The 18,143-nt window shown below is 40.7% G+C and overlaps 1 protein-coding gene across 4 annotated transcripts in view; it reads left to right on the top strand.

Annotated features, from left to right (window-relative positions):
* Positions 1-13,428, top strand: part of BCL11B (BCL11 transcription factor B) — a 96,125-nt gene extending 82,697 nt beyond the window's left edge. For all 4 annotated transcript variants that reach the window (XM_075426409.1, XM_075426410.1, XM_075426412.1 and 1 more), the window contains one exon: positions 6,239-13,428. In XM_075426409.1, coding sequence (XP_075282524.1) covers positions 6,239-8,250 — 2,012 coding nt within the window. In that variant the 3' untranslated portion in view covers positions 8,251-13,428. The remainder of the gene's footprint in view (positions 1-6,238) is intronic.
* The last annotated feature ends 4,715 nt before the right edge of the window (positions 13,429-18,143 follow it).

Genomic DNA, 18,143 nt, shown 5'->3' with positions numbered 1-18,143 from the left:
TTGTTTTACATCTTCAACTCGTGTTGCCATCAAAACAAAATTAAAACAACGAGAGGTATAAAGAGAAATGGTTCCTTTGTGTTTGGTGTTTAAAACTGGTGACTGGCATTGGACTGGCAGTGGTGATCCTTACCCAGGCTTGGACCCTACTTCACACTTCTGTCTTTTTTACTGAAACTGTCAATCCCTCTGAAATGGAGGCAGCAGCACTTCCAGACATCTCAGGGAGTGCAGGGAGGGTAAAACTCTAGATATTGAGTGTGTTCAGCATACGTTTATTCAATCATAAACATATGTAAGCAAATGTTCTTGCTAAGTTGTATAATTTAGAGTGGTAATATGGCTTATAAAATCTCTTCAGCAGAAATAACTATATTAGAAATATTTTTTCATACACAGTCAAGCATCGGGTATGAACTGATGTAGTTCACACTGCAAATCCACGCTGCAGACACCTGGAAAATATTTGGACCTTGTCTAGGTAACCTGTCAAACTATGTATAACCATATATTTTCTTCACTATGAAACACTACATCTCTGCAGTATTTAATGCCCTTCTCTTTAATGTCAGCCGGTCTTATAAGGAGACTTGTTAAACTGGTGTTCTCAATTATGGCATTTTAATTTAATAATAATTCAATTAAAGGTGTGTTTTTTATGGAGCATCCACGCTACCTTTATTGGTATTATTAGAGTAACCATCATAATAACAAGGAGCAATTATTTAAATGCTCATTAAAAATCAAGTGGTGACGAAGAGAGTAACATTGGTGGAAAGATTGTAGGAACCCGATACATGTCTGTTCCTGAGTGCTACAATAAAAGGTGTCCTTTCTTTAAAGCTTGCAAGTTTCTACTTTTCCTGAACTTCTAAAAGTGCAGTAAAGCAGCATTAAAATTCCTTAACATTTTTATTGCTGCTGTTGTAACTTCGTAAAGGGAACCAGAAACATTATCTGGAAAGTATTGCTAGAGGTAAAGAATGGCAGTGGTTTTGTGGACCTGACTGCAGGTCCTCACTGCAGTCCTGGCAGGGGTTGTGGGTGGGTGATTAAAAAGAGGGGGGAGTTCGTTCTCTGTTACAGCTAATGGAATTATTCAGGCATGCTGAGGGGGGGATTCTTAAGGCACTGGATGTCACTGTAGCCCAGCAGAAAATAATGAATACTCAAGAGTTCTTATCTCACACTGATTATTGTTTGATGGTATCCAGAAAAACTGAGGATATTTTGAGGGAAATTTATCTCCAGGGCAAAGGCACTCAGAAATCAGGGTATACAGAAAGCCATGTACCAGCTGGGTGAGGAAGATGCACGCATCACGAAGTGTTCCAAGTCAGACTGCAGAAGACGGATAAGTCAGAGGACTGAGACTGCCTGGTGCAGTGGGATGAATGTCCACAGACCCAGCCTATTCTGCTTCTGGGCTGGGCAAACCGACCCGTCTTTTCTCACTGCCCCCTGTAAAGGCAGAATTTGGGAGGCAGGATTTGAATTTAGCTTTGTTTTGTGCTGTTCTTGAAAGAGAAAAAAGCTTGTTATTGCTTTGACATTTTGAACAGAACATAATCTGTTGTACAGTAATGGAGGGAACACATTTAAATACTCCTGGAAAAGACCATCTTTTGTCATAACACACAGAAAGGCAAGAGTGTTCAATAAGTTCATAGTTTATGATTTCCTGCTTAGGGAGAAGATACTAGAGAGATTTTTAATCTACCAGATAAAAACATAACAAGATCTAATGGTTGGCAGTTGAACTCAGCAATTTGAATTGGAAAGAATACTTTTTTTTTAATACTGAAAATAGTCAACCATTGCCACAGACTACTCCAATGCATAGAGAATTCTTTCTCACTTGGCATTTCCAGATCAAGTTGGGAGAAGGGGGTGCTAAAAGACATGAATTGGCTCAACTGCAAATCACTGGGATGGATGATATCTGTATGTGAGGTGCAGACTAAATGTTTCCTATGTTTTTCATGTGCATGTAGGTAGGACAAAATATGATGATCTTAAATTGCAGGAAGAAAGATCCAGGTTAGGCGTTTGGGGAACCTTCAAGATGGTAAAGGAGAGAAGGAGTGAGGTGGTCTTTGGGAAGGTTTTAGACTCTCCATCCAGGTGGCCTTTGAAGTGGGATAATGGAGCATCTGCCACAGATATGAAGAGGGGCATAGATATGGACATTTCTTGGGTCAGAAATTGGACAAGGGCAACTCTTAAGGTTTATCTCAGTCGTCTCATTAATTGCTCATTCCTTCCTAGCCTTCAAAGAAGTATTTCTGAACCTATACTCCTGTGTCTCAGTAGGATCCAGCCCTACAAACCTGTCTTCTGTCTGAACTCCAGTGACGGTATTTGTTTGACTTTAGAGCAGCCTTCAAGCTACTATTGACTGCTCAGGGCTTGTGGCCTAGGTGTCTCATCTCCGTGTGTACACGGTATCTACCAACTAATGTAAACATAAAAAATCGTACTTGAGCCATCAGCCCCAAAAATCATGCCTAGTTACAGACTGCAGGGTTGAATCCATGTGCAATTCATTGAACAGTATTAATGAAGTCTTGGCTTGTGCTTAACTCTAAGAACATGAATAATTTCATCACTATCCAACAGAGCACTTCAACCTATGCTTAAGTTTCACTGATGTTGATTACTCACTTGCTCAAAGTCAAGCACATGCTAAAGTGATAAAGACTGCATATGGCAAAGCCTATATAGCTATTTGTCATAAAGTGGGTATTTAGACAGACTTCAGTGCAGGTGGCAAGGGATTAAGATAGCCATATATCAAAAGTAGCCTTATAACAAAGAGTTTTATAGCATAGGTGCACTGCATTATTAAATACAAGGATCATTCTTGAGCAATACATGGCTGTTTCTGGGCATGTTTAAAATATTTAGCAAGTTTTTGAATATAAAAATGTTCGGAGTGGATCTTCAAAGACTTTTTGACATTGTTCTGTTCTTAAAAGTGAGCATCTACACTGCTCAGGGCAACTTCTAGGCAAGATAACCATGAAGTGATTATATGGAAATGAACATTTTATTTTATTTTTTTCTTTTTTTTTTTTTTTAAATAGGGAGTCTGGGGAGAGTCTTTGAGGGTTGTGAAAGTTAAAATGTGTATACACACAGGCATGCACACACTGAACACTCGTGAAGCAGTTAGGGATTGGTAGCCAGCCAGCCTGCAGTCAATTTTGCCGTCGTGTCAGGGTCTCCTGAAGAGGAGTGTTAAGGAGCATGAAAGCTAAACAAAATAAAAAGGAAGAGAAGACTGTTTTATGACTGCTAGCTTGTAAATCTTAGAACACTAATAGCACTAATTTGCTCTGTTTGAAAGAAAACTAAAAAGGAGCGGGATTTACTTTCCTCACTTGAATTTCATGGAGGTGAAGTTTTGCAAAACAAAACAAAACATCTCAGTTCCACGTAACATGTAGTAGCAAGCATCCAGCCAGCTGCCATTTTGAGGGTAATTTTTTTAATCAGCCATTTCAGTTTTAGGTTGGCCTTGATCCTCAGCCTGCTCAGGAATTTTTCTCTTATGTGCCTTTGCTGAAGTGAACATGTTGCTGTTGTCGTCGTCGTCGTCGTCGTCGTCTAATACACAGCTGCTTTCTTCCTCCTGTCAGCTCTTGAGCTAAGCAAGGAGAACGCATGCACGCACACACACACGGTCTCACGCACTTTATTTCTTTAAGGAAAAAAAACCCCACAATAAAAAAGAATGCATGCTGTGACTTTAAAAATGAAAGAATCGAACAGCTGTGGGTAATAAATCGATTAATTAGAGTGGATAAAATGAAGGTGAAGGGTGCAGAGCACTCTTTAATTTGAAGATATATGACCTTGTAAGATGCTGCACTTCATTTGCTATTAGATCACACTTCAGAAGGGGCTTTATTAAAATCTATTCTAGGGTGAGCTGAGGTAAAACATATTGTTCAAAAAAGCTTTTGACAGAGTATGTTATATACTTTAGTCTGCTTCAGTGATTTCTGTCACTTTTTATACTACACATGTTGCTGTGCAAGAAAAGTTAAAGGTCTGGACATTTTCATCATATTTCTGTAAGAAACAGAAATTTAAATATTTGAAGTAATAATGGGAGCAGTTACTGTTGCTGTGGCTGCAGAGCTGACATAAAACTCCCTAACTGCCTCAGTGCTGAGTAGATTTTTGAGGGATAATGTATCAGTTCCTTTCTGCGTTTGTATGTGGCTTTCATTAATGTCAATAGCAGTTACGGGCAGTTTTTTCCAAGCTGAGTACAGTTCCCAAACTTGTCCTTTTTCCAACAGCGGTTGTTAGAGATTAATCAAAGTGACTGGGTACGTCCCACAGGACGCGGCGTGCCGGGCTGGGGCTCGGGGGCCGTGTCAGCCTGGCAGAAATGCCCGCCGCGTTGTGTACGCTTTTTCCTGGCTTCTTCGAACCCAGGGTCTGAGGCTGCGATCCGCAGCACCAGCCCTGCTGAATCAATCGGAGCGTGAGGAGCTGCTCCGCGTTTAGCACCTACCTTTGTAAATAAGTCTCAATCTGATAGATGCTCTTTTCTTTCCGCTTTTATGGATGTTCATTGGATGATAAGATTAGATAGACTGACAGGCTGATAGGTAGGCAGATAATCTTCCAGCCTCTTTGTAGAAGGTTTTGTAGGTTTTGTTAGCGGCGGCCGTTCCTGCAGCAGCCAGAAGAGGGGAATTCAGTCAGCAGCAATCCTGCTTCCCCTGGTGTGCCCCAGTTTAATTTTTTTCCTTTTTTTTTTTTTTGACTTCTGTGAGTCATTTCTCTTTACAGAGGTAGTTTTGAGTTCTGTTCACCTTATAAACTCTCTCATTTTCACGCTCAAGCAACAGGCTTTTGCGAATGGCAGTCGCCCTGGTCTAGCAGGGGGTTGTGTAGTTCAGCTTTGGGTCTGCGCTCCTGCGGAGGGGCTGGGGTCGGGCTTCCTTCGGGTCTCTGGTGCAGCTATAGGTCAGGCGGGGAGCCTGCTTCAGGTTTTGAACTTTCAGGAAGTTCAGTGCCTTTAGGTGCAGTGGGGCCATTGCTAGCCAAAAGATGTGCTTTCATAAACAAACAAACAAACAAGAAATTAATTTTAGATTTTTCAAAATGAGTAGTTGTTTTTCTGGAAATCTCACCTTCATTTAAAAAAAACAAAACCAAACCAACCAAATCCTGGGTCATGATTTTCAAGTTGACACATTTTTATGAATTTATCAGAGTCTTGCAAAGGCATTGAAAACAGGGAGAGGGGAAAAAGTGCTTTTTGAAGATAGCACATAGTTTACATTGTGCCTAGGACTGGAATCTTCTAGCTAGCAAAATTATGACTGTAGCGCAGACTTGTCCACACCTGTCCTTTATGTAAAGCTGAATCAAGGTTAAAGGAATGCTTTCCACCTTTAGCAGTTGTTCAAAGAAGCTAGAAAGGCAAATAGAACAACGTTTTTGGCTCCAGTGAGTGTTTCTGCATTGGAGGGCAGGCTCAGGCTCAGAAATTCTTGGGACCCAGTTCAAGCATGGCCCGACATTTGTTACTGTTAATTGCAACTGTGCTGTCGGCTTTGATTACCGGATGTTTCATTTGAGTGGCTTCTTGGTGTTTTGGCAAAATGAATGTCAAAGTGGTTTATGCGAGGGTACGTTTTCCAAGCTCCTGTTGACTTGAATAGGACTTGTGTAGCTAAATACCTACACAGTATTTCAAAAATGGAAGTGCTGCCATGACTGAAGCATGTATAAATTAAATTCAGCAAGATCTCAGGGGACTGCTGCATGAAGTATATAAAAATATAAAATGAAAGAGTGAAAATGACACTGAAGCTCCTTGCAGGTGCCTTGTAAAACCTACCACACTGCATTTTCCTTGGTTTTTCTCTGTAGTCGTAAATCCCTTGAAACAGATTCCTTTTTGTGGAATAAACACGTGAAAAGATTTGGAACCTCACGCGTCATAAAGGAAGGTTTTATTTGCAAGTTAGAGGATATAAACTTATATAGCACCACTGTGTATGTGTGATATTTGTCATACATGTTAAGTGAATAAGTGTGGTGAGTAAATGTGCTGTTGAACAATTTATATCAGTCAATACATTGCAATTAAGTCCTTCTTTCAGAAATGCCAAGGAGGAAATGTGTTAGCAAAATAAAGCGCATGCCAACTGTATTTAAATGTTCTCCGCTGTATTATTTTTTGAGTGTTCTTTCTGTTTTTCTTTTATAGGTAAAGATGAGCCTTCAAGCTATATTTGCACAACATGCAAGCAGCCTTTTAATAGCGCTTGGTTCTTGCTTCAGCATGCCCAGAACACACATGGATTCCGCATCTACCTGGAAACAAGCCCTTCAAACAGCTCCCTTACTCCACGCATCACCATCCCTCCTCCTCTGGGACCGGAGACTGTTGCACAGTCCCCGCTGATGAATTTCCTTGGAGACAACAACCCTTTCAACCTTTTGCGGATGACAGGACCCATCTTGCGTGAACACCCTGGCTTTGGTGAGGGTCGGCTCCCAAACACGCCTCCGCTGTTCAGCCCACCGCCTCGTCATCATCTGGATCCACATCGCCTTAGTGCCGAAGAAATGGGGTTAGTTGCCCAGCATCCCAGTGCCTTTGACAGAGTTATGCGTTTAAACCCCATGGCAATTGAGTCTCCAGCGATGGATTTCTCCAGAAGGCTTCGAGAGCTGGCAGGAAACAGTTCCACCCCTCCGCCAGTCTCGCCCAGTCGCACCAACCCTATGCATCGCCTGTTGAATCCCTTCCAGCCGAGTCCTAAATCACCTTTTCTGAGCACCCCGCCACTGCCCCCCATGCCCCCCAGCAGCACTACGCCTCCCCAGCCTCAGGCCAAGAGCAAGTCCTGTGAATTTTGTGGGAAAACATTCAAGTTCCAGAGTAACCTTATCGTGCACCGGCGCAGTCACACAGGAGAAAAGCCCTACAAGTGTCAGCTCTGTGACCACGCTTGCTCCCAGGCCAGCAAGCTAAAACGCCACATGAAAACACATATGCATAAAGCTGGCTCCATGACGGGCAGGTCAGACGATGGACTGTCCACCACTAGTTCCCCTGAGCCGGGCACAAGCGAGCTCACTGGAGAGGGACTGAAATCCAGTGAGGCAGATTTCAGGAACGAGAGTGATCCTTCCCTGGGCCACGACAATGAAGAAGAGGAAGAGGAGGAGGAGGAGGAAGAGGAGCTCGAAAATGAGAGCCGGCCGGAGTCGAGCTTCAGTATGGACTCCGAGCTGAGTCGCAACCGAGAAAACGGCTCCAAGTCGCTGCCGGATGAGAAATCCCTCGTCCTGGGAAAAGTCATTGAGAATGTAAGTCTAGGTGCCATCCAGCAATATAACGACATGCTAGCTGAGAAACAGAAGAGGAGTAGCTTCATGAAAAGGTCTTCTGACCAGCGAGACTTGTGTCCTCGAGACCTCTGTCAGAGAGACCCAGGCGACGAAGACTCAGTGGTAGGTGAGCTGGACCGCACTGAGGAAGGGACGGTCAACGGAAGAAACTTTGGCCCGGGCGAACCCTTCCCAAACTTGTTCCCCCGCAAGCCAACACCTATCACGAGCCCCAGCTTAAACAATTCCTCTAAAAGAATAAAGGTAGAGAAGGATTTGGACTTGCCACCAGCAACGATAATACCTTCCGAAAACGTTTACTCCCAGTGGCTGGTAGGGTATGCGGCGTCGCGGCACTTCATGAAGGATCCGTTCCTCGGATTCACAGACTCCCGACAATCCCCCTTTGCGACCTCTTCCGAGCACTCGTCGGAGAACGGGAGCCTGCGTTTCTCCACCCCGCCGGGGGACATGCTGGACGGGGGGCTCTCAGGGCGCAGCGGCACGGCGAGCGGAGGCAGCACCCCCCACATCAGCGGTCCCGGCCCCGGGCGACCCAGTTCGAAGGAAGGGCGCAGGAGTGATACATGTGAGTACTGTGGCAAGGTCTTTAAGAACTGCAGCAATTTGACGGTGCACCGTCGGAGCCACACTGGAGAGCGGCCTTACAAATGCGAGCTCTGCAACTATGCATGTGCCCAGAGCAGTAAGCTGACGCGCCATATGAAAACGCATGGCCAGATAGGGAAGGAGGTCTACCGCTGTGACATTTGCCAGATGCCCTTCAGTGTTTACAGCACCCTGGAGAAACACATGAAAAAGTGGCATGGAGAACATTTGCTGACAAATGACGTCAAAATTGAGCAGGCAGAAAGAAGCTAAGGCCCCCTCCCCGCCCCCGCTAGGTTAAATTTCAGGGGTCTAGGTACCATTTTATTTGTACAGTTTAACTATTGCCAACTGAGAAAAGATGACCTAACTTGCCTCCGTAAACATAACTTAGCATAACTATGGTAGGTGCCAGACTTTGGCACTTAAAATATAACCTGTGTCTACAAAGTTCTATTAAACCCGAGGGTTGATTAAGGCAGTAAAAATTGTGGAGCCTTTTAACTGTGCAATAATTTCTGTATTTATTGGGTTTTTGTAATTTTTTGGCATGTGCAGGTACTTTTTTTTATTCTTTCTGTTTAAATTTCTTTTAAAATTTTGTTGGGTATCCCTTTTTAATTTTACCCAGTCGTAGCCTGAGATTACTTGCATTGTAGGGGAGAAACATATCTTTTTAAATTATAATTTTTGGGCCGCTGCTTTGTTGAAATTTAAGCTAAGCGTGTGTAATTTCTTGTGAAGAAGCCAGCATTTGAACAGAAATATTTCTTTATTTTTTTTTTTTACTTTCTTTTTTTTCCTTTCCTCTGCTTAAATAACCTTGAACATTAGGGAAAACAAAATTGTACAGCGGATAACAATCTTTAAAATTAGCACTTTCTTTTGGAATTGGATCGAATATGTAGCACTGACAATGTCGCTGACGATAGAGCCCTTTTCTAGATGGATTTCATCACTAAAGTTATGGCAACAAAAAAGACATAGGTGCAGAAGGCAGCTACATTCCAAAACCAGAAACATTCTTATTTGTGCATTCCTATCGGATAGTTTCTTCTTGTTGTCAAACGCTATGGCAACGTAATGGTGCCATTTTGTCGCTTTTTGGGGTGTCTTTCCCTCCCTCTTCCCCTCCCACCCCTCTTCCCAGAGACAGTAAAAGTGAATCTTGAGTATTGTAATACTCTCTTCAGACCTTGGAGCAGCCAAATGCCATCTTTTGTTTCTTTTTAAACTGCAAAATCATTGTTCTGAGTTCAGGACATCTATTTTGGTCCAGATTTGCTGTAGTTAAAATAATTACTAGAGGATGGGAAAGTGTGAATTTCTCAGTGAAAAGCCTCAACTCATAGGCAAGTGTTTTATGAATGGAAATATTAGAATTATCTTATATGATATACAATGATGTTATTGTAAGGAAGGGAAAAATAAATTCAAATTGATTTACCTGTCTTGGCAAGATTCTGCTCCTACTGAAGTCGCTGAGAGTTTTCCCCTTGGCTTAATTAGGAACAGAATGAATTATATGCAAAGAAAAGCATTACTACAGAAAAAAAAAATAAAGAAAAATGCACCTGCTCTACTTTCAAATTCCAAATTGTTTAAAGCCTTTTATGACTAATATTAAGAAACAGCGGACAATTGTGGTTAGAGATTTTAGTTATGTTGACCCGCACTTTAAAACTTGTGTTTTTTGGTTAAGAGAAAAATGGCTTCTCAACAAGAAATTACATCATATTCTTCTACTTGGCCCAAAGGTGGGTTAAACTGTAAGGGAACAGCTGAGATTAAGTGTCAGTGTTGCTAAGCATGGCATTCACAATACTGGCACTATAAAGAAAAATAAATAAAAATAATTTATTGGACAGTTTTTCTACTGCCATTCAATTTGACGTGAGTGCCTTGAAAACTGATCTTCCTATTTGAGTCTCTTGAGACAAATGCAAAACGTTTTTGTGAAATGAAAAGACTTTAAAAAAAAAAAAAGTAAAACAAGGAAAGTACATTCTTTAGAAAAAAAGAGCCACATTTACTTAAAAAAAAAATTACTGGTTGAAGATAGTGGACATGAAAATGCCATAAGACCCAATCAAATGAAGATATATACCCAGCACAACTTCGGACATCCATTAGCTGAATTATTCTCAGCCTTTTTTTTTTTTTCAGGACAACGCTGCTTAGGAAATGGAATGGAAATGATTTACTGCTGAATTAAAACTCAAATGACACAAATTACAAGTTGTTATCATTGAATGAGAAAAAACAATTCAGGAACAACGGCTAATTTTTTTAAAAGTTAAATTTAGTGCACTCTGTCTTAAAATACGTTTACAGTATTGAATACATACAAGGGTAAAAAAAGAAATTGTGTGTATGTGTGTTTGAGCAATCTTTTTTTTTTTCAAAGTTTGCTTAATAGGTTATTAAAAAAAATGCCATAATGGCCATGTGTATATTGTTTTCTTTTGGTGACGGGGTTTTAGTATATATTATATATATTAAAATTTCTTGATTACTGTAAAAGTGGACCAGTATTTGTAATAATGGAGAATGCCTGGGCATTTTACAAAACCAGAAAGAAAAAAAAAAAACTTTTCTTTTTTCCTTGAAAATGTTGCAGTAAAATTTAAATGGTGGGTCTATAAATTTGTTCTTGTCACTGTAACTGTAAAGTCTTGAGTTTTAGTAAATTTTTTTCTGCCTTGGGTGTTGAATTTTTATTTCAAAAAATGTATAGAATCCTGTATTTGGGGATTATAAGGTGATTGCTACACCATGTAGAAAAAGTATGTAGAAAAAAGTGCTTAATATTGTTATTGCTTTGCAGAAAAAAAATCACGTTTCTGACCTGTACCTATTTTTCTCTTTTTTTCTCCCCTTCCCCCCTTCCCTTCCCCTTCTGGAATGGATATTGATATTGGTTGATTCATATGATGTAGGCACTTGTTGTATTTTTACTGAAGCTTGTAATTTTTTAACTGTACGCTTGTCCTTTTAAAGGGATTTAATGTACCTTTTTGTTAGTGAATTTGGAAATAAAAATAAAAACAAACAAACAGGCTGCCATAATATATTTTTTTAATTTGGCAGGATAAAATATTGCAAAAATAAAAAAAAATTTGTATGTGAAGTCCTTATTGTACAGGAAAAAAAGGGGTTGTTAGACGACCTTTGAGTAAAAGAAACAAAACAAAATAAGTGCTTTTTTATTTTTAATTTTGTTGTTGCTGTTGTTCACAAATAATTTTAGTTGTATATATATTTTTTTTGTCAGAAATGGCCTACAAAAAAGTGCTGTTCCCACAGGGCTCTAAATAACTTCAAAGTTGCCTGGACCCCTTGCATCAAGGTTTTACCAGGTATGGTTGAACCAGGCTGGATGGTTATTGCCTGTCAGTGTGAAATGAAATTCCGTTCCCTTAAAGGTGTCTGGGGTGACATCCCACAGCTTCCTCACAGATTCGAGAGAGAGAGAAGAGATTTCCCACCCCCACCCCCCCCTTCCAAACAAGATGGTGTCCAACACATCCTTCTTCTCCTGGCCACCCCTTACTCACTGCTCCCCATACCCTGCCACTGCCCTCTGGAAGCAAGTTGTTTTATAGCAAACAGTGAGAGCTGTTGCATCCACTTTGATGTAAAATGGCAAAACGGGCTGCTGTTGGTACAGCTGTAACCGGGTTGAAGTAAAATTGGTCCAGGCACAGTCCTCCTCTTCCCTGTCAGAACAGGACCTACTCCGTGTACAGGTCTTGCCAGTCCATGTTATTAGCTGCTTTGCTGCTGTTCACTCCTAATTGTACATTCCATAAATTTCTGAATGTTTGAGGGACTGGGATGAAATCCTGTGCCTTTTGATTTCTCTCTTCTTTGCTGTTCTTTCTCTCTCTCTCTCATGCTCTCTCCCTTCTGGGTCAAGGGGAAGACAGGTGGCAGAAGAGGCACTGATGCTCTAGTGAAGGGGAGGAGGAGACAATGCTCACCGCTCTTGCAGGAAATGACGGTAAAACTAAAACGCAAACAACTATAAAAATATTGCCATATTGCCATGCCAAATCCTTCTGCTGCTTTCATCGGTGCGGAGCTGCTGGAGCAACTGGAGAGGCATGGGCGTGACAGCAGGGACAATTTGGTCCAGCTACCTAACAGATAGATGTATGTCTTCCGGGCTCGAACAATGCACGCTTAAGACTTCTGGACACATTCTGGGTCTCAGTTAAACTGATACAAATCAGGAGTTATACGTCACTCTTAGTCCTGGATTACTCCGGCGTAGCTGAGGCTGGAATGTTGTCCCTTACTTAAAGGCACATTTTCAATTTTTGGTGAAAATTCAGATCTCTGGCATTTGTGTAAATCCATAGTCATGTCCCAGAACTCAGCAGAATCCCTTAGACGTGCATCGGGGTAACGACGATCAGAAGTTAACTGCATAATTTCAGTCCACGATTCATTGATTTAAGAAATAATTTTACCTTTAATTTTAGTGTAAGTTGCTGAGGAGCTCCAGTCTCCCTGTTGTTTTTAATTATCCAGGATAGCTAACACCAGCAGTTGTCTAATTTTGTGACTTGAATCACTGAAACTAACAAGAAGTCACCCAAAAGCACAAGGGTTGTGGTTCTGCAGGCTGTAGTGATAACAAAATGGCCCTCCTTTTCTTCTTGCTCAGAAGAACTGTAGTTTACTAGGCCACAAGCACAATATAACATAGACATAAAATAGCTAGAATGATGCCATAGTTCTCTTCACAATTTAAATAGTTTTTAATTATTATTTTAAAGTTGAATTTATTACTTCCATTATGTCTAGTCCTGCTGCCTTTGAAGTCCAGAGAAAAACTCCAGTCGACTCCCTTGGCAACAGGACAGGTCTGAGACCTGGTTTTAGAAAGAAAAATACTGATTTTTAAGGAAAGGGTCAAAAAATCAGCATTTCATCCCAGTCCTATGTAAAAGACAGTCCAAGGTTTTGTTTATCACAGGCAAACTCATTTTTATGGTGCTCTTTGTATTTTAGAACTGCAAAGCAAAGTAAGGTTGATTTAAGTTGTTTGCATTTGTACCGGCAAGGCAAAATATTTTTATTACCTTTTTCTATTACTTATTGTATGAGCTTTTGTTGTTTACTTGGAGGTTTTGTCTTTTACTACAAGTTTGGAACTATTTATTATTGCTTGGTATTTGTGCTCTGTTTAAAAAACGAGAGCACTTTTTTTTTTATTATGGATAAAATGTTGAGATGGCTGGAGGTCATTTCAATATGGCTTAGTGAAATATTTATTGTTCCTTTTATTCTCTGTACAAGATTTTTGGCCTCTTTTTTTTCCCTTGTTGTCACAACGTTGAGTTCAGCATGTGTCTACCATTTCATTTGTACGCTCGTTCAAAACAACGTTTGTTCCAGTTTCAAGTTATAAAAATAAATTGGACATTTGACTTGATCTCCAAATCTTGTCTTTCCTGTTTTTTGAAATTGAGAGGTGGGAAGGGGAAAAAAAAAGGGATTGAGGAGTTGAAGCTTCATTACAGATGACAGAGCTCGTGTTGTATTTTCTGTCAGTTCTCGTGGGAGTCAATCAGGAGAGAATTCGTGTTTGGGAAGGACACGTGAGCACCTGCACGATGCTAAGCAGATGCTCAAGTCCTGCTTAAATATAATGTAAAGTGTTTCCTGAGAAGGGATCTTGAGAGAAAATGGTAGAATAATGCTTGAAACAGTCGAATATCTTATATGAAATTATGCAATGTTTGGGGCGATTAGCCCAGTTTTCTGAAGCCAGCGAGAAGAGCTTTGCTCTTGTGTTTCTTTCCATCCCCATAAATGTAACTGCATACTGTACGCACCTGTTAATGTGTTTTGCTTCTTGGATGCCGTCGCAAATAGGGAGAACGCTTACCAGTTTAACCACGAGATTAATTTGGGCCACAGACGGTGATTATTACGTGAGAAGCACCAAAGTGTAACTGCAGCTAAGCGTCTGCTCCTCTTCCTCAGCTAGGGATGAAGGCATGCACAGTTAAAGGCAGAATTTTGCACAGTTTGCAGTTTGAGGGTGAGAGCTGACAGCTACAGGCAGTTCACTGTCCTGATACTCTTCATCAAGCCAACCTGTTAGCAAATGCATGGAGATCTTCAATGGGAGAATTGTTATTCAGCCCATTATTGGAAATCTCAGGAAAGATTTGGAGTGTCAGAGACCAGATTCTGATTTTTCTGGAGGCCCTGGTCCAACAAACCATGTAACAGGCTTGTGATTCAAAGCAGGTGGGTAACTGAAATTCATTTCAAAGGAGCTGCTCCTGGACTTTAAAGTATTTGGCTCAACTCAGAAGTCAGGAGGGGAAGTGAAGTGGTTTGTGCTACAGAAGAGCTCCTACAGATGGTCTCTTCCTGATCTCAGACTCCCTGAATCTACAGTCTAAATTTAGGTATGTGTGTAAATGCTTTGTTGGAGAAAGGCTTCGGAGCGATATAAAAGTTACAGGCTTTGGAAAGTTGCACTCATGAAAAGCCAGTGAAACCCGACGCTGACAATTATATTGGGCAACAGTTCACGCTGTAATTCCCAAAGTGCCACGTTCGTTCTGAATGCCTTCTGCAGTGAGCTCTACAGGCTGTTACATTTTACTTCTAAATTTTGGACAGTTTGCATTTGAATGGGGTGTTTTTGACACCCCATAAACATGACTTCGCTCTAGTGGAGCTTTACACCGCTGTGTCACTTTGTCAGCTTTACAGGCACTTGCAGGCCTCGCAGATGTTGATGTGGTGTTTGCAGATTTAGCGGCAGCAGCCGCTGCTGTGCGTCCTGGCCCGTGACCCAGACGGTTTGGAGGCACGAGGCGACTTTCTGTCCACTGCCTCTGCTCGGGAAGGTGGTATCTGCCCCGCAAGGAGAACTGTGGACCTCCTGGGAGTGCTAATGCCTTATCTCATTGCTGTTGGATCTGCTACAGCTTGTCTGTCAGAGCCCTGATTACTCACACGTCGGCATGAGGGGAAAAGCAGGATTAGGCCCTTTTGACAGAGCAACTGTGCAAAATCACACAAACAAGGCTGCAAACAGCTAAATCCAAATGAGTCCCTCTGCAGCATCCTTGGGTTGGATACTCCTGTTTCACACATGCTTGTGTAACCCAAGAAGAACTCGATTATAGTCAGTAAAGGAAAAAGGTTTAGAAAAATCCTGGTGAAATCCAGATGAAACCAATGGAGTTCAAATTTTGGTATGAAACAAGAGCTACTTGAAGTCAGCTTTGTATTATTATAATGAAGAAATGTCTTATTAAGGTGCTTTAATTTCTCAAGGGCCTTATTCCTTGCACTGATTCTACACCATATTACTTCCTTGGATTCAATAGTTTTATGCCCGATTTACATAAGTATTTCATGGGATTGAATCTGGCTTGGTGGTTTTACATACAAAAAATTGACACAAATGATAAGGACATATAACATAATAGCAGTGGCCATTGAACTCTAACTCCTTAATTGAGATGTTTCCACCAGAAAGTGGAGTCAAAGTATTACATTTACCCTATCAAAGGACAGAAAGATACCACGTGATCTGTACGGTCAGTTAAAACAGCTTGAAAACTGAGCACTCCAAATGAAAGGCTTGTGAACAGACCAATAATTATACACCAAAATCATTCAGGAAATAATTCTGAATAATGAATATATTTGAGAAAATTGTGATCTATTTGCAGACAACTTGTAAGCAAAAAAGAGGCAACATTTACCTAATAGTTGATTTGCTCTGAATTATTCTCCTAGCTCAGCTAAACACTGACCTTTAGCTACTCAATGACAACACGCATTTCACTGTCTGACAGATGACAGCTTGTTCCCTGGGATCACACTTTAGGGATGGAAGAGACCTATTCACTCCTTTTGCCAATCCACTACCAATGCAAGATCATTTCTTTCGGTACTCTTCTTAAACAGGACGCTATGCAGAACAGAATCAAATATAATTTTATGCCTACGCAGTGAATAAAATTTGGCTGATTAAGAAATGATTCTTCATCCAGTTTTGTCACTGTCCATTTCCCCATGGGTTTAATCACAGGATAAAGCAAGATGGTACAACATTTATTGAGAGCGGATAGATGCTTCAGGGCTTGGCTGGACTGCAGTTTGGGGGGTGAGGCTGCCTCCAAAAGGTGTACCACTTCTGCTGTTCCCCGTACTGATCAGGACCCCACTGCATTATACAGACAATGTACTGATTTACAGATTACTTCTTCTGCACAGTTAGATGTAGGTTTTCTTTTTTATTTCTTATTATGTGAGGATACCTGTGAAATACCTCCTGTGCAAGTGAAGACCACTTGTGTATTTTCATGTGCAGTTGGCAAGTGCCAGTGCTGATTATGGTAGAAGTCATAGGTGTCATCAGAGAACATCAAAGCTAAAGAAAATGTGAAGGAAAACAATCACGTTTTAATGATTCCTATAAACTGGCTAGGGATTGCAATAATGCAAAAAATACACATTGCTCTTCAAAAATGCTTTAAGCATAAAGAATAGATGTCCAATGACTAACAAGTTATATGCGTGTGAGTGTGCAAAAACTATGTATACATCTTTGTGTACATAAATTAGATTCCAAATTCAAGTGTACTTGTAGAAAGCTACAGTATAATATTGATTTCATTTGAATTTCTCCTGATTAACAGACAAGTGTAACTGAGCTTGTTTTAGTCCACAGCACTATATCCTTAAGACTGACAGTTACTTTAGCAAAGCTGATTTAAATGTATATTACAGTGATAGAATAAGACCTCTTGCTTCTCCTCTAGAAATCACAACTGGAGTAGCTATTGCATGTGGGCAATGTCCATATAACATTCTAGTAGACACTATTAAAATCCCTAAGATGCTGTTTTGTACTAGAAACCAATGGACCATGAAGCAAAGTTCAGTGACTGGCCAGACTAATCTGGGGCATATGAAGTTTCCACAGTATCAAAGTACCACTAGGAGGTATGTTTAAAATTCTTTTTCTTACTGTATTTATTCATTTATATGAAAAGATGGATATAACTACTTGTGTGTTTGAAGGATGTGGCTCTTCACTCATTATGGTGCATGGGTCTTTCTACCGGTGTGAGATGTGGAGAGATGAGCGAAACTGAGATAAATTACAAAAGCCAAGCAGACATGGAAACACTCCAGAACAAACTCTCGTCGTTTAACTCTCCGTGATGTGACAGTGAGCAGAATTTCTGGAGTGAGGGAGGAAGGTAAAGGAGTAGAGTCTCTGTATGATATATTCCCAATGTGAACCATCAGCAAAACTAGGGAAAATTGATATCAATGGCAATAGTAGCTTCTATTCAGGATGTGGCTGCAGCATTCTAATCAGAAACCAGGCACTTATCACAGAATACTCTGAATTCTTAGCTATGATGTAGCATAATACAACTTCACTGAGAAAAGCACCATTCCCACAAAATACCCCCAAATGACTGACAGAATGAAATGATACAATTACAGAATTAGAAGAAGAGAGGGAAGGAGTTGTTAAGAGATATAAACAAGGGAGAAAATCATGTTTCACATGGTAATAATGTTCAGATGAAAGGAATGTGTTGGAGGATCATTGATGAATCAAGGCTGTTAGACATTTCAAAATACCTAAGTGAAATGGGAGTTTAAATCCCATTTTAGTGGTAACTGGAGTTCTAAGACCCACTGATTTTTAACAAGCCTTGCATTTCCAAATGACTTTTGAAAATAAGGCAGTGGTCCAAAGTTATTTAGCAAAAAATATCCTGTCATATAGATATTATTCTGTTCACATTCCAATGGCTTAAATTATTACTTTTAATGTCTGAACATTTTCGAACATAGAGAAATTGGATTCCTAGATTCACCCTGTCTCGGTTTGTGGCTTAGCCTCATCTTTACTGAAGAGAGACATAACTCCTAAGTCCCTGTATTTGAGGTCTAGGAACCCATCACTGTACCCAACAGATAGCACAAATTCAGGGTAAACAGCACATGGCCAAGACAGTGGTCTAGCCATTTCACTAGATATGAAAGACTGTAGAGTCATTTCCAGATCAATATGGTTCATAAGTGTTCCAGTAGTTGTATGGGGAAACTCTTGGAATGACACCCTGGTGGAAACCTGTCTATCTGCAGGAGGTTCAAAT

Source organism: Opisthocomus hoazin, chromosome 7, assembly GCF_030867145.1.
Source record: "Opisthocomus hoazin isolate bOpiHoa1 chromosome 7, bOpiHoa1.hap1, whole genome shotgun sequence".
Classification (NCBI taxonomy): Eukaryota; Metazoa; Chordata; class Aves; order Opisthocomiformes; family Opisthocomidae; genus Opisthocomus; species Opisthocomus hoazin.
The sequence above is the reverse complement of the archived record's forward strand: the minus strand, read 5'-3'. Positions and strand labels throughout refer to the sequence as shown.